The sequence below is a fragment of the Ananas comosus genome, linkage group 2, assembly GCF_001540865.1.
Source record: "Ananas comosus cultivar F153 linkage group 2, ASM154086v1, whole genome shotgun sequence".
Lineage (NCBI taxonomy): Eukaryota > Viridiplantae > Streptophyta > Magnoliopsida > Poales > Bromeliaceae > Ananas > Ananas comosus.
Window position 1 is genome coordinate 1,196,771 of NC_033622.1, and position 23,062 is coordinate 1,219,832.

General features: G+C 34.4%; 1 protein-coding gene and 1 pseudogene across 1 annotated transcript; one reads left to right on the top strand and one right to left on the bottom strand.

Annotated features, from left to right (window-relative positions):
- Positions 6,084-9,632, top strand: LOC109704069 (annotated as a pseudogene).
- Positions 11,305-15,905, bottom strand: LOC109704063 (cyclic nucleotide-gated ion channel 17-like). The gene is made up of 7 exons (XM_020224798.1): positions 15,483-15,905; positions 14,382-14,883; positions 13,958-14,170; positions 13,356-13,666; positions 13,122-13,233; positions 12,679-12,915; positions 11,305-12,394 (listed from the first exon to the last, which is right to left on the bottom strand). The coding sequence occupies exons 1-7, from the start codon at positions 15,539-15,541 to the stop codon at positions 11,678-11,680; spliced, it is 2,151 nt and encodes a 716-aa protein (XP_020080387.1). The 5' UTR covers positions 15,542-15,905; the 3' UTR covers positions 11,305-11,677.

The following is a 23,062-nucleotide window of genomic DNA, read 5'->3' on the forward strand; positions in this document are numbered from 1 at the left end:
ACTTAATTTTGGAGGTCTTTCTAGCATTTTTTCTATATTAAGTCGTGGAGTCCAGGTTGACACCCCATCCTTAACAATCTCCTTTTTTTGTTGTCAAGTAATAATAGAGAGAGATATTGAGCACAAAAAAGAGAGCTTTGTTTCGTTCTAACGAGCGAGCGAGAAGTCGAGTATGCCCACGTGTATTTTTGGTATTTCAACGTCACGATTAGTATTAAAATATTATTATCTTTATTTAGACTCTTTTGATATTTTTTTGAAAAAGTTTGATAGTTAGAAACTGATTTTTTTATACTTTTTAGGAGCGTATTTTCGCATAATTGTGACGAGCAATTTTCGAGTTATTTTAAAGTATTGTAGTTACTATCCTATCTACCGTTCATTTTCTCGGATTTGTATTATAGGTAGATTCTGTGTTCTCAAAATTGACAGACTAATTTCTATATTCATATTATATTATTTAATCTATGAGATGAATTGTTGATATAGTTAAAATAATAGTGATAGATTGACATATGTCAGTATATTTTTCTAAAGGTCAATAGACAATTACAGCTAGTGTAAAGTATAACTATATTTTGGACACTATAACAGTATTATCATGATCTATTTGATCATCGTATTTGACCACGGCCTTCATGTTATGTTGAAATTGACAATAATACTATACTTTGGGGTAGCGCCCCGCGAGTGTCATTTCGAAGGTTAGGTTATAAAATATTATTATGATATGGGACAGACAGCAGTCTGCGTGATAGCGGACCACTATAGGCGGTGTTGGACACGAGGCGACGCAAGTTAGACGTGACTGTTGGGTCGGTTAGTATGATTGGGTATTATTGCAGTATTTTATTTAGTAGTTGATTGATGCATGCAATACATGATTTACCATTTCAACTATATTGTAGAGACATGATAGTAGTAGTTTTTTTTCTGCAATTATTTATACTAGTATCTGTTCTTTCTTATCGCTCAGTAATTTACTATTTTTGTCTTTTATAGATTTAATGGTATCGTTGGCATTGACGATTGTACCCACTGAAAACTATTGATTATAGTTCTCATACTCTTTTTATTAATATTTTATTTGAGCCTTCTCCACCAGCGACTGATCGAAATAAGGGGACTGCGTATAGTTAGTATCTCCTACTCTTTTTGTGTGTGTAGTTGGGCCACCTATCAGTGTATATAGCAGTCTATACAGTATTTTGAGGTTTGTAGTGGTCAGAGGTGTTGTACCATTTTGAGCACTGTTATGGGGATGATTGTATATTTTTACAATATTGGCGTGACAAAAAATTAGTTAACCATAGCTAAAATACTTAACGCTAATTAGTTAATGAGGTGAATTGATCCATTTACCCATCTTCAATTAAAAATTAGGACTTTCAGAGAGATATATTTGTGATGACAAAACGATTATTTCACTTATAAAATAAATAGTATTTTAACGGTAACAAATCAGATGAATATATTTGGAAATATTATGACGAACAATATATGAAAGTACGTCAAACTTTGTAGAGGTAAATTTATAATTTACTAAAGGGACCTGTATAAAATTAATTCTATATATTAATAAGATAGGTTATGTGAACCTAAGTTTTGTATTTATAGAAAAATTGCTCGGAAGCAAAACAAGATGGAGCGTTGATTGAGAAATTTGACGGCGGTAGTTGGTGCAGAGTCATCAGGTCGGTGACTGACGCACGATATATATTTAAATAATTTGATAGTTTTTCAAATTTAAAAATTTAAATTAATTATCTATTTTAATAAATTTTAAAAATAATAGTAATTCAGTTTAAATGTATACATCTAAAAAGAATTGGCATATATATAATTTAAACGATAAGGTACAATATTTATTTTATTTTTTTCTTCTGGTTGTAGTGGAAGAGATTTTTTTTGTCCCCGTTAACATGTCATTTCAAAGAAAATAATAATTGATGGGATACTGACCGTTTCTAGAGTAATAGTTGATATCTGAGGTCTCAAATTCGAATTCTAGTTGATTCATATTTTCAGCTAAGTTTATTTCTAAATGAAATAAACGAAGCAGGTAGCGTGTTTACCTATCTCTCAAAAAAAATAAAAAATGATGCGATGTACAGTAGAAAGAATAATATATTTTTTTTACTCTGAGATATCGTTTGGTTCGAGGATAAGTAAAAAGTGACTATTCTAGGAATAGGTATAAATTAAGGTATAAGCGGGGATTAGATCAATTTTGCGTTTGGATGAAAATTAGGTTATTACTGGGAATAAAAAAAATAGCGTTTGGTTAGGTAAGATGGAATAAGAAAAATAGTGAGTTTTATAAATAAAAAATAATCATATTATCCTCTTATTATATTTGAATTTAAATTTTTAAAATTTTAAATATATATTTTTAAATTTAAAATTTTAACTTTGAAATTTTAAATTTTGAAACTTAAAATCTCAAATTTTAAATTTGAAAAATATAAAATATCAAATTTTAAATTTCAAATTAAAATATCAAAATTTAAATTTAAAATTTAAAATTTAAAATTATAAACTTTAATTTTGAGATTATAAATTATAAATTTTAAAAATTTTTAATTTTTTCAAATAAGAATAGGGGTGGAAACAATTAATAAAAATAATTTATTATAATAAATGTATAAATTTTTTTAAAATTCTACTTAAACTTAAATTTAATAAAAAGAATTTATTATAATATTTAAATATAATTTACTATAAATTTTATTATAATATTTAAATATAAATAATAATTATTAATTTAGTACAATTAATAATTTTATAATAAAAATAATGTATTATAATATATAAATTTTAAAATTTTAAATTTTAAAATTTTAAAATTTTAAAATAAGAATAGGGGTGGGAACAATTAATAAAAACTATTTATTATAATAAATTTATAAATTTTTTAAAAATTCTACTTAAACTTAAATTTAATAAAAAGAATTTATTATAATATTTAAATATAATTTATTATAAATTTTATTATAATATTTAAATATAAATAATATGTATTAATATAGTACCATTAATAATTTTATAATAAAAATAATGTATTATAATATATAACATATTATATTTATATAATTTAGTTTTAATTCAATTTATAATTTTAATTAAGTTTGAAATTAAGAATTGGAATAGTGCTATTCCACCAAAATGGTGGAATAGCAAATTCCTTGCTATTCCGGGATAATCGAGAATAGCAAGGTTTGACCGGAATAAAATATTCCGGTCAAATTTCATCCCGTTTAGCAGAATAGCGGGAAAAACTTTTGTTATCCCCGCTTATCCCCCAACCAAACGGGGCTGAGAGAATATTTTTACATTTATATTGTCCAAATTTGGTGATTATCTTTTTGTCCTTGTATTACGTGTTATGTGTCTTCTTGCTCTTGGATCATGTGTGGTATGTGTCACCTTTTTATCCACTTTTTGTCACAAGTGTATATTTCGCGCCACATGGAACAAAGTGTCCTTCAAGGATAGAAAATTTTGGCCCACAAAAATATTGAATATATAATTCTTTATTAGTAAAAATATATGGAATTTTTTTTTGATCTATATATATACCATTTCATCTGATCAATTAATTTATTTGGTTTAAATTATTTGATAATTTTTTGAATATAAAATTTAAAATATTTGTTTATATTAATAAATTTATAATTATATGAATTAAATAAATTTTACTAAATTAATATGAGTTAAATAATATATTAAAATCTTAAAGTTAAAGTATTATTGGCTGTCTCAAATTAAATAAATTAAAAAATTAGATAATAGAATTAATAATTTTAAAAGTTGGACATTAGATCAAAATGCATTACGATCCAGATAAAGTTTTATATACTTTTATAATTTTTATTTTTATAAGTGGTTGTAATCTCTTTACCTCGAGATTAGGTTTTTTTTAAGAAACTTTGCCCCAAAAGCGCATTTAGCTTAGAGAGGACATAATGCTAAAAAAAAAAAAAAAAGTGGCGAGCTCAACAACAAGGCGACGTTGCCTCGTTGGAGAGCTCCAATCCGTCATCACGTATTATTTTTATCTTTATTTAAGGATTTATAATCCTTCCTATTAGAGTTTCAATTTTTTTTTTATTTTATTATTAAAAAACATCTTTAACAAATTGGTGGATGGAAACAAAATTAACTCATAGCAGCAGATCGAGAGCTCCGTAATGAAATGTCATTGGGGAGCTCCACCACTGCGCAGTTTTATCTGCAAAATGTTGAGTTCCAGAACTTGCAAATACAATGAACAAAATCCAAAAATTCTACAGGGAGGTTTATCATTGCAAGATGACTCGACGAGGATCACTATCATTCCTGCTGCTTTAAGATTCAGTCCACGCGACCCATCTCCATCCCACCCATCCTCTTTCCTGTAAGATCTCTTCACCTCTTTCTCACTGAAAAACAAACTATTCTCTCTCAAAAATCCTATCCCTAATCCTAACAACGCTGCGAAGGTAACGAGCTGGTGGTGCGGCGGCGAGAAATAATTTTACATATTTTTTATAATTTTATTTCGTACATAAAAATTTTTAAAATGAATTTGATATTTTTTTTTGGCAACGCTCTAATTTGAGAATAGTATTAAATTTTTCATAAATTTTTAGATAAATTTATAAAATTATATTTAAGAGTGAAATTAGTGTTGTGTTACCCTATTATTTTTTAGTTTATATGAAGCAAATAATGGAATGAAAATAATTCATTCCAATTTCCAATCCACGAATGAACCAAACGTCTATAGGGAGCAGACCAATCCAATTACCTTTCCAATTTATTCACATTTTATTATCTATTCCAATTCCAACCTTGAACGAAACTAATTATATTTAAGAGTGAAATTTTTAAAATTATTGATTAATTTTTTAGGTGAAGCTTTTGGTTTTTTGTGTATTTTTGATCATAAGCGATGTACTTTCTTTTGCAATGCTGGAGCTCTCCAATGCAAAAGAAATAATACGATTGTTTTATATTATTTAACATAGTATTAGAATACATAGTTTTGAGTTTGAGTCACGCCAGATTTATTAATTTTTTATAATTTTAATTCAAATCCATATTGTGAGCATGGTAAAAAGTTTGAGTCGAGACGTGAGCGAGAGTGTTAAATATAAAAAATATTTTATTTAACAATTTTCACACAAATTAAATCAAGATTACTTCCCATTTCCATCACCATCATGCCATCTATGATGCATTCATGCCCTGGAGTCTATACATATTTGTGTCAGTGTGTCACTGGACCAGTTCACCTCATATAATTTTATGGGAAAACTTCAAATACCCTCTATGATTTCGCACTTTTTCATTCTAGTACCCTATGGTTTAAAGTGTATCAACTTAGTACCATATGATTTCGCACTTTTTCACTTTAATATCCTGTGGTTTTATTTTTGGATCAAGTTAGTACTCTGTGATTTCATTTTTGGATCAAGTTAGTACCATGTGGTTTCAATTTTCTCTTTTTATTATTTATTTCTGGGTATATAATTTAACGAAATATTAAACCACATAGTACTAAAGTGAGAAAGTACGAAACTACAGGGTACTAACTTGATACACTTTAAACCACAGGGTACTAAAGTAAGAAAGTGCGAAACGACATGGTACTAACTTGATACATTTTAAATCACAGAATACTAAGTGAGAAAGTGTGAAACCACAAGGGTATTTGAAGTTTTCCCTAATTTTAATCCACAAAAATGTAGCATAAAAATAACAGATTATAAACTCATAACAGAAGAAAAGTACCAGTAAACAGTTTGATTGAGATTTTCTGAGTCTCTTATTACTATCTAAAACTGCCAAATATTTGTCTAGGGTTCTTTATTATTTACTTGCTGTTTTTTGCTTGGATCCAAAGCATCAGAAATTATCACCTCTGTAATCAATCTTATTACACTCACTCCATAAATTATCATAAGATATATTTCATTTCCCTGTGGATTTACTAGTCCTTTTTTTTTTTTTTTTCGTTTAATGGTAACCCAAAAAAGTTTGATAAAATTAAAACCATGGTAACATTTGGAGAGGTTTAAATTGAGGAAGAGCTTTTTTTTTTGTTGAAGAGTAAAACACACAACATTGTGTACACATGATTCGTCAAAACCCTATTTTTGTCTCTCTCTCTCTCTCTCTCTCTCTCTCTCTCTCTCTCTTGTATCCTCTTCTTCCTCATCTACTACATTGCTCCGCAATGAGGGGAGCAAGATATGATTTTGATGCGAGGAAAGGGCTAAATGCTTCATTTGAGCATCTGGGTAGGTGATGGATTTGAGAGAAATTGTGGAAATTTGGTGTTTTTTTTTTCAAAGTTTATTATATAGTTTCAGTTGGTGTGGGATGGTCTAAACCCTAGAAGCAGAAGCCATGGCTCCGAGCTTGGGCTTCTCCCAGTGGAGGTGGGGGAAGGAGAAGAGAGGAGGGAGGGGAGCCCCTGTGGTGGTGGCCATGGAAAACCCTAATTTTTCCGTGATCCAAATCGACGGCCCTGATTCTCCGGCGCGCCGCGGCAAGGGCCATGGGAGGAGGAGCCCCAAGCAGCTCACTTGGGCTCTAATCCTCTCGGCCCGCCGCAGCGTTTGCTGCATTGTTTCCGCCGTGTCGGCACTCTCCGGAGCTCTCAAAATGCGGCTAAGCCATGGGCACCGTGTCGTCCCCGGGGACGACAAGCCCGAGAAGCCGCGGCGGCTTCTCAAGCTCATCAGTGGCTTCCTTGTGCTCTGCCTCGCCGCCGCGCTCCTCATCAAGCTCTCGGCCTACTGGAAAGGCTGGCGCTTTCATCAGCCCGAGTTGCAGATCGAGGGGTGGACGCACTCGGCCTATCTCTCATGGCTCTCGTACCGCGCCGCCTACATTGCGTGCCCGGTTCAGGTCCTCTCTAAATTCTGCATTGTTCTCTTCGTCGTACAGTCGGTGGATCGGATCATATTGTGCTTAGGGTGCTTCTGGATTAAGCTTAAGAGGATCAAACCAAGGATAGAGGAGGGTGCAATCAAAGGGGATTGTGAATTCCCCATGGTTCTTGTTCAAATTCCCATGTGTAATGAGAGGGAGGTAATCAATCACTAATGACTCTATCACTCTGCATAGTTTGATTTTTTTTTTTTTTCGTTTTGAAGTAAAAATTTGTAATTTAATTCGTGCGGTAGGTTTATGAGCAGTCGATTTCGGCTGCGTGCCAGCTCGATTGGCCTAAAGAGAGGCTACTAATACAAGTACTTGATGACTCGGACGATGACACGGTTCGACTTGTGATTGAAGCTGAGGTTGTTAAATGGAGCCTCTGGGGTGTCAACATTGTTTATCGGCATCGGTTGGTCCGCACTGGTTATAAAGCTGGGAATCTCAAGTCCGCAATGAGTTGCGACTACGTGAAAAATTATGAGTTCGTTGCTATTTTTGATGCCGATTTCCAACCAAACCCTGATTTCCTTAAGCTCACTGTCCCACATTTTAAGGTAGTGATATCCATAATGACAAATTCTCCTCCTTTTTTTTTTTTTTTTTTTTTTAAATCTCTTGAGTTGTATGAATATGTTTAGAATTATTCACTCGCCTATAGATGATTTCAAGAAAATAACATGGAACTGTGAATAACTCTAAACGCTGAAAGGAGATAGCATAATTACGTAGGAATTTACGTTTACGTAATTTTGGTAATGAAACAACTTCCAAATTCACTGAGCTTTCGCTGAATTTGGTAAGAACATGTAGTATTAAAGAAACAAGTGATCTATTCTAGTGTCTTGAGTACATTTGTCGATCTTGTTTTATAATTTAGGGAAATCCAGAAATTGGGTTAGTTCAAGGGAGGTGGAGTTTCGTGAACAAGGACGAGAACCTCTTAACTCGGCTCCAAAATATTAATTTGTGCTTTCATTTTGAAGTGGAGCAGCAGGTAAATGGGGTGTTTCTGAACTTTTTGGCTTCAATGGGACTGCCGGTGTTTGGAGAATTAAAGCATTAGAGGATTCTGGTGGTTGGCTCGAAAGAACGACTGTTGAGGATATGGATATCGCTGTTCGTGCTCACCTCCACGGATGGAAATTCGTCTTCTTAAATGATGTTAAGGTAATTAATGTATCGAAGAAGCAATTCTCACGTTAACTTCTGTATTGAATAGCTGCTAACTTTGTATTAGGTTCTTTTCTAGGTTTTATGTGAAGTTCCGGAATCTTACGAGGCTAACAGCAGCACAGATGGCACTCCGGTCCAATGCACCTTTTTCGTCTATGCCTTCCATAGATCATAACTTCGAAGGTTTGTAATCCTCCTAATTGTCTGTGCGGCCGCATTGGAGCTTCTGCAAACTTGTTATTCTAGTAGAGCTTTCAAAAGAAGCACTACTATCTTTGCTATTCGGATCCTTCTCAAAATGCTTTCCATTGAAGCTTCAAGTTCGGAGCTTCTGTTTTTGAGGTTCAGAAGCTCATTTTAGTTTCATGCCACGGCAGACGCTATAGAGATTTTGTTTACCAAATACCGAGGTTCTGCTTTTCTGAGTAAAGAAGCTATTCTAGAAGCTTTGTCAAGCAAAGCACCACTTAGTTTTCATTGTAGCTTTGATGCATCAAAATTCAAGTTTCTAAAATAGCCTTTTATGCTTTATTGCAGATATCTATCTGGAACAAAGACAACTTAATTCTATTATTCTTTCTGTTAAGGAAACTAATCCTTCCATTCTATTCTTTCCCATTGTTTTGTGTAATTCCCCCTTTGACTATGTTCGTCCCCGAAGCCGAGCTACCTGTTTTGGTGATATGCTACTTGCCTGTATTTATGTCCTTTCTCAACATCCTTCCCGCTCCACGATCTTTCCCTTTCATCGTTCCCTACCTCCTCCTCGAAAACACAATGTCCGTGACCAAATTCAATGCAATGGTTTCCGGATTGTTCCAACTGGGGAGCTCATATGAGTGGGTTGTCATTAAAAAGGCGGGAAGGTCGTCAGAATCGGATTTATTAGCAGCAGTAGAGAAAGATTCAAAAAGCCTTGGCATCGTAGAGATTCAGAAACAAGTATCGGAAAGTGAATTTAGTGAGCTGATCAAGTTTAAGGAGCAAGTAGTGAAAGCTTCTTCTCCTGTCAAAAAGGTTAATAAAATCTACAAAAAGGAGCTTTGCCTTGCTCTTCTCCTGCTCACCGCAGCGGTTCGAAGTCTTTTGTCCGTGCAGGGGATTCATTTTTATTTTCTTCTCTTTTAAGGAGTATCATTCCTCCTCGTCGGAGTCGATCTAATAGGAGAACAGATGAGTTGATGCTGGAAAAAAGACAAAAATGAACATACCAATTTCACTCAAGTCATCGACTATGTGATTCGGTAATGAAAACAACAACAGGATTTATATATATTAATTGGGTGAATCATGTTACGAGATTTTCCTGGCAAAACTGGGGATCATTCCACGTCTTCGAAGAACTCTTCCACTTGAGTGCGGCTGTAAGTGACAATTAATAAATAACACCAAATAGAAGAGTTGGGTTCCAATTTTATCGAGTATTATCGATAGAATTTGTAATTTTGTTCGCTTGTGTTCAACAATAAACAGCTACATATCTGTATTTATTCAGTATATTGTTGAGTTAAAAGAGAGTTTTTGTACAATTCTCACCTAAAATTGGTAGCCTCATTTTGGTTGTCTTTTTTCCTCTGCTTTCCTTTTCCTAATTCGTTTCTTTTGGCTGACGATGATTGCTTGGGAGTTTTTGGTTTTAGCTCAAGAAACCGTGGGTGGAGACGAACCAAGGATAAGGGAGTATCTAAAACAGAACAATGGCTTTGATTATGATTGAACAAAAGAGGGTGGAGAGGGTCCCAAGCTATCAATTGACAATCCCATGGATTACCCAATGTAAGCATCTCTTTCGCCAAGTAATAAAATAAGAGAAAACTGGCATCCTGTTGCTCTTAGTTTCATTCAAGAGGTTTGAGTTTTTGGAAGCAAGAAGTTGAAATGATTGCCTGCAGCCCGAATGCTGAAAGCACTTATATCCATACATTTCATGTACCGTATTGAACATTTGATGAATTATACTTCGAAATTGAAATCTCATTCCTTCGATATGATCTACAACATCTAAAGAAGCTATGTTTGGTGAGTCATATGTTCTGATAATTTACTATCTAGATGTTGCAGATCATAAAGGAGCTCTACAGGTAATCATTTAGAGGTTGCCGGTTATATCGAACGAATGAGATTTCAATTTTAAAATATAATTCATCAAATGTTCGATACGGTTCATGAAATGATTGCTTGCAGTCTGAATGCTGAAAGCACTTAATAAGGAGATATTATTGCGCGAAACCAATGAATACATACATTTCATGCACTGCACTGAACATTTGATGAATTATATTTTGAAATTAAAATCTCATTCCTTCGATAATCTGCGACATCTAAAGGAGCTCAGTATGAAAAGTCGCATGTGCTGTTAACCTATTATTAGAGCATGTGCTGAATTTAGTTTCAAAATTCAGTAGTATAAAAGTGACATTATCCGATTCATAAGAAATAGGTGTCCACAATTTATAATTCTTGATTCATTAACCTTTTGAATAATAGAGAGCAGGGCCTCATATGGTAGGGTTTTAGTGGTGTGGTGTACTGTGCGCCAGTAATTTTTATGTAAGAGGTGGATGCTGTCCATGTGCTTAAGAAAAGAATTACTCAAATCTGCATTCTGCAATGTGTTTGAGTTAATTATCTTCTAACCTTACAAGATCTGGTGAGCTACCAGTTATCAGTTACAATTTTAAAGTATGTATAAACAGGAATTAAAGCATTCGCGGCAACAAAGATGGGCCAAATATAATCATAAATGCAATATGTCCCCTGATTGTTGTATGTTTCAGACAAAACAGTTGTGATGTGGGTTCCATGCTCATCAAGTGGAGAGTTTTGTTACAACCATGTGCACTGTTTTCAGCTTGAAATGAGTGAAACATGAGTGTTTCCTTTTGTCGCTGTCGCGAAGTTTAAGCTTCCCACCAGTAATTTCGCGACAAAAGTAGTTGTGTCAGTTTGGTCCTATTGCTGAGAAATATCAAGTGTTCTGTACTTCCCTCTCATCAGATCATGTTGTTTTCTCAGAATCAGTGAGGGCCGGAAAATAACCGACATCTTTGACATCCATGTGCCTCATATTTACTCAATACTTTTTCGGAGGTGCACGAAATCTTAGAAGTGTGGCTTCTGATCATTACTTCATCAGAATATAGTAAATTACTTAGTCAATAGAACATAGTATATTTAGAGTTTGAAAAGTAAGACCAAACATAGGTAAAAACCAAACTCTTAGGTTGTATTCGAAAATAAAAATCTATGATCAAATGATGATAGTGTTGATGTTTGTAATATTCAAAGTGAATAATTACCAATAAATACATCTAAATTGTACAGCATGAAGCAGAACGTATCTGTCGACGAAAGAAACAGATACAATGCCCATCAGAGACACTTCTTCCACTCTGCTTCGGCTAATAACATGCACACTACTGTATCAGATTACACTGAAAACTATCTATCGGAGCGAAGGCTCGTAGATTTTACAAACCTTCAAATCATGGCACTTTGACGAATCCTCGCGATGCAACCCTTCACACTGCGAGCGAATTCAAACCAATTGAATTCAACCATGTTACTTTTTTCATCAATCATAGGGCTCTGCCGAGAAGTCCGGCTCATCCGGCTTCTGCAACTTGGGCAAATCCATGTCCTTGACCTTCTGTGATCCTTTCCTCGTGCTCGCAGCAAACCTTGAAGCCAAGATCGACACCGCGAGATTCTGCTTCGGGTGAGAAGCACTTGTAGAGGGAGAACTGCTCTCCTCTTCGTCTTGTCCCGAGTCGTCTGACTTAAACGACAGCGACTCCCTCAAGCTCAGGCCCTTCGCCATCTTCCTCCTCTTGAACCGCCGCCAGGCCGCCTGGATAAAGCAAGCCGCCCATGTCCTCCAATGTGGGGAGTAGAACCGGAAGGCGTGCTGCAGCTTCTTGCTATGGAGCCTTCTGAATTGTGTGGCGACAAATTTAAGGTCTTCGGCTCGTAGTGCGAAGGCCTCGACTTCGACTAGTGCTTTTACCGTACGGGTCGAAGAGGGCAAGTTGGTGGTCGACTTGGGGAGGAGGGCCCACCCAAGGAGCTCCTCACCGCAGAAATCGCCGGGCTTCAGGGCTATGGAGTTGAAGAAGCCGGTGCGGCCACCATTGGTGGTGGAGCTCTCGAGCTTGCCGCGGATGATGAAGAGCATCTCGGTGACAGGGTCGCCCTCGCGGACGATGTAAGTGCCCTCCGTGCTTAAAGAGGATACGAGGCGTTCACATATGGCATCAAGTAGTTGGCCGTCCATTTGCGAGAAAAAAGGGACCTACCATTTTCAAAGAAAAATGCGGGGTCAGGAACTATTTGCAAGCAATAGATAGAACACTAACAAACAAGATGTAGTTGCAAATAGCACAAAAAGGTCATGTTGGAGTATCTTGTTTAAATCTGCTACCATGCTTCAAATTTCATAGCAAATCAGAAGATATTGATTCTAATAATCCTCTCATGGACATGTGCGACAAGCAAGTGGAATCAGGTAAAGCTAAGAGATAAATCAATTGCTTCTTCGCAAAGAGAAGAACAAGCAATAGGGGCAATACTGCGTACCCGTCGAACGAGGTCCAAGCAAAGGTGGCGTTGGATGTCTCGCCGAAGGTCGGCAGGTAAGGACTTCAATATCGATTCTTCGTCCACCCCTCGGGTTGCGAGCCACTTGTATTGGACAAACCGCCTCACCCGCTCTCGCAGTTCGTGAGGGAGCTGGCGATGCCTCATCCACTCCTCGGTGTCCCTTTGCTTGAGCCTCCATTCCTCGACCCTCACAGTGATAGATTGCAGGTAGGTCTGAAATATGATTTCGGTACTGGTCAGCTCGAGATACACGAACGACGAACACATAACCAAGAAATGGTAAAACTAACATTAATCAGGTCCACTCCAAGTCTGATAACTATGCTACATTTATTTAACAGATCAATTAGTAACAATTAACTAGAACTTGGAAGATCAAGCAAGCACCTTCATAATTACAAAACTAACAAGAATTTTACCTGGACGTTTCCGATCAAATGTGCAAATAAAACAAGGCCAACGACAGCTAAGCAAATGGCATACAATGTCTCCCCGATAAAAGTGCTGACGATCAGAGTCTGGCCGTAGCAGCTGAAAACATGAAGAACAAGGTATACAGCATAAGAAAATATGTAATTTTGAATAATAGCATAGAAGAAAAAATATTTTCCAACAGAGAAAAAGAAGAGCAAATTTAAGGAATATAATCATACCTCAGATTTTGCAAACCCCACCAGAATGAATAGAAGTACTTCTTAACGAACTCCTCAGCAGGAGCCTGATTGCTCAATGCAGGTTGGAACATGCCGAAGAGGAAAGCGATACTAGTGTTAGTAGCATCGCAGTTTGCAAAGACACCAGTGCTATTTGCCCAAGTTTGTTCATCCGGGCTTGAGAAGTCGCAATCAAAGTACCTAACATTGCATAACGGTGTATTCCCTGTGCCGTCCTCTTGCTTGCAATAGGATTGCCAACATGTATGTTGGCGATCAACCGACAGCAAGTACCAGATCGCTCCTAAAACCTGCAACATCTGGTCCTTAGCGCAACAAAAGGCTACAATATGATTTGTAAATCAAAGATTATCATATTTCAAATTGTGGCTTTTGCATATACACGTCCTTTCAAAATTATCTATTTACAGATATACTATCGCTGTAAAATCTGAATTTACAGATTTACAGAAGTAGCCTTCTCTACTGGGGAGTGAGGGATGAAAGTTAACTACGGACGAGCATATATGAAATTCGTATAGAGTGGAATCCAAGGATACCGCATGACATCTTATTTCAAGAAATAAGCGGAGAAAACGTACATGGCTGGCAATCATGTAAAGAAATAGATTGTACGCAGCTCCGGCCCAAGCAGTCTTCGCAACGACACCCGTGACTTTAATAATTTCATAACTCAAAGGAAATGTTAAATATAGCCTCGGAAGATATTGAATTAAGATGATGAGAGCAAGAGTGTTATTGCTATGTTGGGGAGTTGAGTTCTTGATTGCTGGTATTACTAACCACATAACAATCTGCAAAAAAATATTAAGAATGAAAATGTTAGCTAACAGCCAACTCTCAAAGGCGAATAGAAGAAAAATGAAAGAATAATTGATACCCTAACTATCTAAATTCCCCTCCCGGGTAATTTGATACATGCTTTAAATTAGCATATGCAATAAATCAAGATCAAAACACACACACACACACACACACACACACACAAACTAAAGAAATAGTTACCTGTGGTAGAGGCAATGCTGCAGCTAGGTCAATAATAAAATCCGACCTTAAATACCTCCTCGCGATTCTTTTAGGATCCGTGACGAGCTCTCCCCGTCCGAAACCCCTCGTATTCGGGGCCACATACGCAGTTCGAAACTTTATAACAATATGGATAGCATATAATAGATCTGCAAGCGATCGAAAGATGGTGACCACGATAGCAAGACGCCAGTCGGTCTTGACACACGAAGTGGTCTCACCATAATCAATCGCGGGCAAGTAGAAGTACATAGGATCGATGAACAAAGCGACCAAGCACGAGATGAGAAAGAAGCGGTTCCAGTTCAATACGAAATCACTTCCTGGGTCAAATATTCTCTTCCGCCACGGCTCGCGTTCTTCGGAGATCACTTTCGGCTTCACAGGATTTACACCATTAAGTTTAGTAGCGGCGTATACGCTGGGTTTTGGGGCCTGGTATGTGGGTATAGCTTGGTTTTGTCTCCCATCTGAGTAGAACCTAGAGAGAAAAGCAGTACTGAGAACTTATGAATAGTACACAATAATAACATGATCAATTCAAACCCTAAAAAACCAGGTTCACAACTGAAAACAAAAGAACCCACGATGATTTTATTCCATTTTTAGCATGATTACAAAAACAAACAATTGAGACACAAAAACCATAGCTAATGTCCTAAAATTAGCATCATTGAACATAACCAAACTTGAGTCTTGAATCAGAAAACTAGGGTTTATACGCCATTCCGATTGCAGAACCAACTAAATACAAGTTCTAACCTACAAATCACATCAAATTTAAATCATTTCAAATGGCTATTCATCAAAATCGGGTCTTTTGGAGGATTCACAACTAAAAGCAAAATAACCCAAGATTAGATGGACATTCCGATTCAGACTCAAAAACCCTAGCTAATGTCCTAAAATTAGCATCTTTACACATAACCAAAATTGAATCCAAAACATGTTTTCTGCTAAAACCTTGAACCGGAAAAACTAGGGTTTCTGCGCGATTCCGAGCCAAAAATCACACAAAATCAAATCATTTCAAATGGGTCTCATCGAAATCGGATCTTGTGAGAGAAAACATAAACTCACCTCACGGTCCTCTGCCTCTCGAGCTGCATCTCATCATCCACTCTCCGCGATCCAAACATGGCGATCGACTCAATCGACTCCGCAAGCGACCCACATCAATCCCTGCCCAAATTCCCCTTCCGAGGGCTCCAATAACCACTCCGATCACAACCAGTAGAGCAACAACACCTCATCTCGGCGCCGTATTTGGCTCCAAAACGTAGAACACGATGAGAGGAGGAGGAGGAGGAGGAGGAGACCTCGCAAGGCTCCGAATTGGGGGAGAGATGGGGACGAAGCAAGTTGAATAACTCCAAAAAAACCCTTTTTTAATTAATAATTTATATATATTACCCCAAATTCACCTTTTTTTTCTTTTTTTTTTTGAGGTGAAGTAATAATAAACTCCATTACATGTGAGCTCATTCGAACAGAAACGGTAAAGAGAGGAGGAAATGGACTTCACGGAGAACACCGTCGAAAAATTAATTAGAAAATAGGGGGTAAATTTGCGCGCAGCTCCCCTCAACTATAATATTTTGAGACAGACCACTGGAGTTTTCGCCTTTTTTATTTTTAGCTGTGAGTCTTTTTTGGATAAAAATATACAAAACTTGTAAATTTAGTTAGCATGTACTTCACGTAATTCTCACAACTATAAATTTATTAAAGTACGTAACTAGCTTAAATTTTAAAGTCAAAATATAGTTGACTGACTCAAACGAATAAATTAAAATATTGAATAGCAAAATCAAAAGTTTGAAAGACTTAATGGATAATTGATTCAAAATAGTTCATAATTTATACAAGTTTTGTATATATTTATTTTTATTTTTTTTTGTGAAGTAATAGCTCCTGGTTTAATGGGGAAAAATTATCGGTTAAAAAAAATACAAAGGGTTCATGTTAGATTCGCCTATAGGCGAGGGAGGTTTTTGACATTTTTAACAAATGGGATTATATTGATTTTTTTTTTTTTTTTTTTTTTTNAGAATTACAATTTCGTAGTTTTTTTTTTTTTTTTACTAGTGACAAAACATTTCATAAAACTCCATCACTATTTACTAATTAGATTTAACCAAATTTAATAAATTTAGTTTGCGTATTATTTGATTACATGCAGTCATTAATATTCCGTAGTTGAAATGTAATAGTCGGCAAAAAAAATAACATTTCTTCAAACCTACGAAGCAGAAGATATATAGTTACAGCAAATGTATCTGTATAATACCAAATAAAATAAATTAATTAAAACTATTGTATTTTTAACTGCGTGCATCTGTTGTAGTTGTATTGCACTTACGAGTTAAATTTGATTAGATTTAATTAACTCAATAAATCTATCTATGTTTTTATGAAAATTATTATGTTTTCTAAAAAATAACATCAAAATAAATAAAGTTTCTCAAAAAAAAGAAAAAAGAAAAAAAGAGCATTTGTGGGTTTAAAAATGGTGGCGGTGTTTACAAAGATCAAAGGGGGAGTGGGTCCCACACAAAAGGATATAAAAAAGAGCATATGTCGTGGCGAACGCTGCTGACGTGGCGCTGAGCGTTGACTCGGAGAAGCGAAATGCTAAAAAAAAAAGAAAGAGAAAGGAAAAATGTATAGGGACTCCCTCAACTATAACCGTTTCTAAACGGGTCCCTTTTCTTTTGGATTAATAACCCCTAAGCTTTTATTTTTTAGGATCAAGCAATTTTAATAAAAAAATTTTTAAAGAATTTTATCAAGTTCAATAGTTTTAATCACTTTATAGCAAATAAAAGTGTTGAATTATCAAATGTTACAAAATTTTTAATGTAACTTAAAATAAAATTTTTAATTCAAAAAATAAATACTTAAAAAAAGTGTATATAAAAAGTAACTTTAATTTAGTTTGCTGTGGTTTTAGCGCATTTCACTTTACCACTTTATGGTTCAAATATATTATACTTAATTATTCTATAGTTTTATTTTTATTTTTAAATTTTATCGAAAAGATTTATTATATAATTTAACGAAATATTAACGAAAAAATTAGTGAAAAGATAAAAATGAAACCACAGAACACTAACTTTATACATTTTAGATTACAGGGTACTAAAGTGAGAAAGTGCGAAACTACAGGGATGGTATCTGAAGTTTGCTCTAAGTTATTTTCATCTTTATTATTAAAGTTGAAGGGTTCATTTCAGAATACCCTATAATTGAGGAATCTCAATGTAACTTTTACCCCCCACCTCCCAAAAAAAAAAAAAAAAGTTACAGGGTGTCCAGCTGGATTGGAGGATACAGTGGTGAGACAGCTTGTGGTAGCGTGGGGACAAAATCTTTCACGGATCACGAGGTGTCTCACAAATCCCCAGATGGTTAGTTTACTTCAGTGAAGTGGAACCTCCCACTGTGTGGTTGTCCTCTGGTGCTCATGTTGATTCCCCGTGATTTGACACCTCACCGTCGCATTTACAACACAGGACGCAGAATTTTTTTTAATATATTATGAAATAATTTTATCGCGTATTTGTAGAGAATTCAAACTTTCGATGATTGATTTGATTTGTCAAAAGTAAAATTAAATGAATACTACAAGATCAAGTATTTGGTGTAGCAGATCAGATCCATTTTCTTTTGTTACAGATAGTGATCTAATTTAGTAAATTTATTTAGGAATACTAACATCAGTTGTTAGTAATATTATTAATCGTTACGAATGTTGATAATATTGCAAAGTTGCCATGACCGTTAACAGAAGGATATACCAGTTGATTTGGTCATTGTGTACTGACTGAATATGACCAAATTCATTATATTCGACCCGTGCATAACCAATTCTTGATTTGCTAATTGTTGCATGATGAAAGTGTTGGTATTGTTTCATTTTGATGAGTAGTAAGCTTACTTGAAAGAGGTTGCAACAGATTTTTTAGATTATTAGATGAAAAAGAACATCTTTGAACGAATTTACTGCACATAAGCATCATCATTATAACACTCTAACAAAGTCCCTTGGATGATGCTCCATAACATTTTCTTCATTTGTATTAATGTGTAAGGTTACATGTGGTTTTTTAGACTACATGTGTAAGCCAATAATACATAATTCGGCTTAGAAAAGGAAGATGATTCAACGAAGTGCTAGTATGATATAGTACGAGAAAATAGACCCCTTGTCTAAGCTAATTATGTTTTACTACTTTTGCAAATGGATCCGGGTTGGTGGAGCTCCCACCTAGATCCGCCCCGAACGAGAATATAAGTGGGAATAAAAAATATAGAAAAATATAATTCGTCCTGAATCAATTTCCATCCACAAGTAAATGGAGTGGAAGGTAGGAGACCTTTCTTTTCTTTGCTTCGCTCAAAATTTGCTCAAAATTTACCAAAATTTGCTTTTATTCGCGATCCACTCTGAATGGAGCAGTAAGTGGGGGCCAAAAATGAAATTAAAATTAACCCGCCCCGATCCGTTCCGACTCGATAAAAAAAAAAAGAATGGAAGGCGGAGAACTCCGGATTCACCTCATTTGCATCCTTAGTTTTTACTCATAGGTTCTAAGTTACCATATATCACAATCCAACTAATTACAGAAAAGAAAAGATCCCTATATAACTATGTTTCCTACCATATAGTATTGATATTTTAGCATAGTACTTGATATAGGCTCTCCTATTTGGTGTGAGAATTTTCCGTCATCATTGGATAGTAAGAGTGTCTTCAGATATTTGGCTTTTACGTTATTTTTTAAAATATAATAAATCAGCTCATAGATAAAATATATCATCTTGCTAAATTATAGATGTCGAGACCTTTCAAGGAACAAATCAGACTTTAAATTCAAGTCACACTAAAAAGATCTTTATATTGAGTAAGTTATCGTTGGATATTTTAGTCGATCCGACATTCAAACAAATCGATCAAAAATACCATAGAAGCTCACCAATGTATCAATTATGTAAGCGACCTTTTACGAGGAACACAAAATTAGTTTGGGTATATAAAGAACCCAAAGCCATCTCATCCTTTCCTCGCTCATGATACAAAATAATAACAAGATTTCAAATAAAATAATTTAATGAACTTTTAGTGCGAATTTTATCTGAGCCGCACAAACATTTGTAGTTCATTTTTCATTTTCTTAGTCAAGTTCAGTTTCCACAATCTCTTTCCTCCATAGTCGATCTCTTTTGTCTACTCTCCTCTAATTCAATTGTCAATCAAGATATGTAGGATGATTTTTTTAAGGAAAATGAGATGATTTTTGTGTTATTCGTATATTTTATAATGAGTTATAGATTAAAATTACGCATTTTATATGTGAAAAAATATAGTTAGAAAAACAAGATAGAAAAATAATTCTTTTTATATATGTGCTTATTAATGTATATTATTATTATTTGAATACATATTCAATTCATATTCAAATTCGAAAAAATAACCGATTATATCCGAATCTGTTTTTAGCAGGTATGATAATAAAAATTTAGGGTAAACTTCAGATACCATTCCTGTGTGTTTCGCACTTTTTCACTTTAGTACCCTATAATTTAAAGTATATCAAATTAGTGTCCTGCCGTTTTATTTTTATCTTTTTGTCAGCTTCCTCCGTTAATATTTCGTTAAATTATATACAAAAAACTTCAAACACTCCACCTAGGTTTTTCAAATATTTACTTTAATACCCTTTAGTTTTAACTTTGTCATTGATTTAATAAAAAAAATTAGTAAAATTTATAATAAAAAAATAAAAAATAAAATCACATGGCACTAAATTGATACACTTTAAACCACATGGTATTAAAGTGAAAAAGTGTGAAACCACATTGACGGTATTTGAAATTTTTTCAAAAATTTAATATCCGACACATATTTGTACCTGAAAAAAAAGAATATAGATGCGAACGTGGTTTTGTCAAATATCCGATCATTTTCGATCCGTTTTCACCCCTAACAATATCCCATCTCTTTCTCACACGTGGAATCATCTAATTTATCTACAATGAACCGGTCCCCGTTTAAGCCAGCGTTGACTTTGCCGAACCGGGGAGTAACCACAGAACGAGACTCCGCGGAGAATCGTTGACTGGGCCACAAAAGTCAACACAAAACTATTCCCTGCACCGGCGCGTACCGTACTCCACACGCGGCCCAGGTAAAAATGTATGCAGATCCCCTCAATTATAGGGTATTCGGAACTTCAGCCCTCAACTTTAAATTTTTTTTTCCGAAAAAACTTCAAATGCCACTTTTATAATTTGCACTTTCTCACTTTCGTACCATGCGGTTTAAAGTGTATCACTTTATACCCTGTGATTTTATTTTTCTCTTTTTGTTATTTTCTTCGTTAATTTTTTCGTTAAATCAATGACAAAGTTAAAACTAAATAGTACAAAAGTGAATATCGATAATACTATGGATGAGGTATTTGAAGTTTTTTATATATAATTTAATGAAAAGTTAACAGAAGGAGATGACAAAAAAAAAAAAAAAAAAATACAGGGTACTAAATTGATACACTTTAAATCACAAGATACTAAAGTGAAAAAGTACGAAACCACATGGGTAATATTTAAAATTTACCCAAATTTTTGTATTGACACTCCTTTAACTTTTTTTTATATAAAAAATTGATAGCTCTTTTAGCTATTAACAAGTAATTAATCTAATTTTATCTACTATGATTGAGTTAAACTAAATAATTTGTTATGCTAAAATCACTTAATTCCAAAAAACTAACCGCTCATGGAATCTCAAAAAAATGAGGGGCTATCTTAAAATGGTATATAGGTGAGGGAGTTTTCATTCAATTTTACCTATATTTTAATCAACGGAAAAGTAAAATAGTACGCTATTTCAAAATTTATTTCTTTTTAAATAGGCCTTTTTGAATATCATCATAGAACACATTTAGGAGGGCGGTGCATGAGCTGTACTTGTACACCCGGTGCAGGGAATAGCTTTGCAACTTAACTAACTCATTAAAATGAGTCAACGTCTCCCGCGTGATGAGGTCGTTATGACCTCTTTATGAGCCTTGTGACAACCTCTTTCTGGGGTTTTGTGGGAGTGGGGCCCACCAACTCCGATGTCAAACTCATGGGTCGTGGGGCCCACCCGTTGGAGGGGGAAGGAACGTGTCAACAGCGTGGACGCTATTATCGGGATGCAACATCACCCGCCTGCACGACTATTAAAGCGTGGCTCAGGCAATTTGGACGGTGGGCATTTGCCCTAGTTAGAGATGTCAACGGGTCGGGGCGGATTTTTAAAGATCCGAACCCGAATCCGACTCCAAACCCGAGACCCAAACCAGAATCCGAACCCGACGGATTTTAAAAATCCATATCCAAAGCCGAACCCGGCCAAAAATTCGAAACCCAAACCCGAAAATTTGAACCATGAAACAATTATTTCTTTTTTCAATATTTCAAAATATATTATATTAAATCTAAATTTTTAAAATACAAATTCAAATATAACATCAAATTTATATATATATATATATTATATATAATACAAAATAAATTCGGGTTCGGATTGGGTTCGGGTCGGGTCGGGTTCAATCAAAATTCATATCTGAATCTATATCCGTCGGGTTTCTATTTCTGATATCCATATCTAAATCCATCGGATATATCTGTTTCATTCGGATTCGGATTCGGCTAAAATTTCGACTATCCATACCCATTGACATCCCTAGCCCTAGTCCTCCCCAAAGAATGAAAAATAAATAAAATTATGCCAAACTTATTTGAATTGTGTATTATTTTAAATTAATTATTATTATTTTAAAATTTGTAATTTACTATTTAATTTTTAAATTTATTTGATTTGAGTTTGCTAATGGTATTTTGACTTTAGAATTTAAGCTGATTACTTACTTTAATAGATTTATAGTTGCAAGAACTGTATAAAATATACTAACTAAATGAGTGGAGATAAACAATATATTCAAAAATTTGAAATCAAAATGTCATCGATCGACCCAAGTCAAATAAATTAAAAGATTAAATAGTAATATCAAAATTTTGAAAGGTTGGTAACTGATTCAAAATAATTTATAATTAATGTAAGTTCCGAATACTTTAATTAACCCAAAAGAATGCAGATAGAGTAAAATATGTAAAATTAGAGAGAAAAAAAAAAAAACTGATCTAGAAACATTCACTATTTAAGAGCCATTTGACTTATAAATACATTATAATTAGAGATGCGAAATTTATATTTGTATTTATTCCGTTTAGCGCTATGTAAGAAAAGGAAGTGACTATAAATCTTTTATTTACTTGCTTATAATTAGAAAGTACATTTACAAGTTTTATTATTTCACATATGATATGGGGGGAATTATTTTTTAAAAATAAAAATTTGTTTTTTATTTAAAATGTGAATGGATAGAAAAACGTTTCTTTTGTATAAAATTACTTTTTTAATTATTGTATTTTCAACTGCTGCAAGTAATTGCAACTCTCTTTCTTTTTAAATTTTTTGGAATTTATGTTAAAACCAAAGAAAAATTTGCACAACTTTTTTAAAAAAAGGATTTAAAGAGCACACATGTTATCGTTACATAAGCTGTAACCTGTATAATATTTGCTTATTTTACTCGTCTCGTCAACAC

What these genes read in the sequence shown, in the direction of transcription:
- LOC109704063 (XM_020224798.1), bottom strand. Translation starts at nt 15,541, where the DNA reads ATGTTTGGATCGCGGAGAGTGGATGATGAGATGCAGCTCGAGAGGCAG. An exon ending in CAGCATTGCCTCTACCACAG is followed by an intron (nt 14,171 to 14,381) that starts GTAACTATTTCT and finishes ATTTTTTTGCAG; the next exon opens with ATTGTTATGTGGTTAGTAAT. An exon ending in TGGGGTTTGCAAAATCTGAG is followed by an intron (nt 13,234 to 13,355) that starts GTATGATTATAT and finishes TCATGTTTTCAG; the next exon opens with CTGCTACGGCCAGACTCTGA.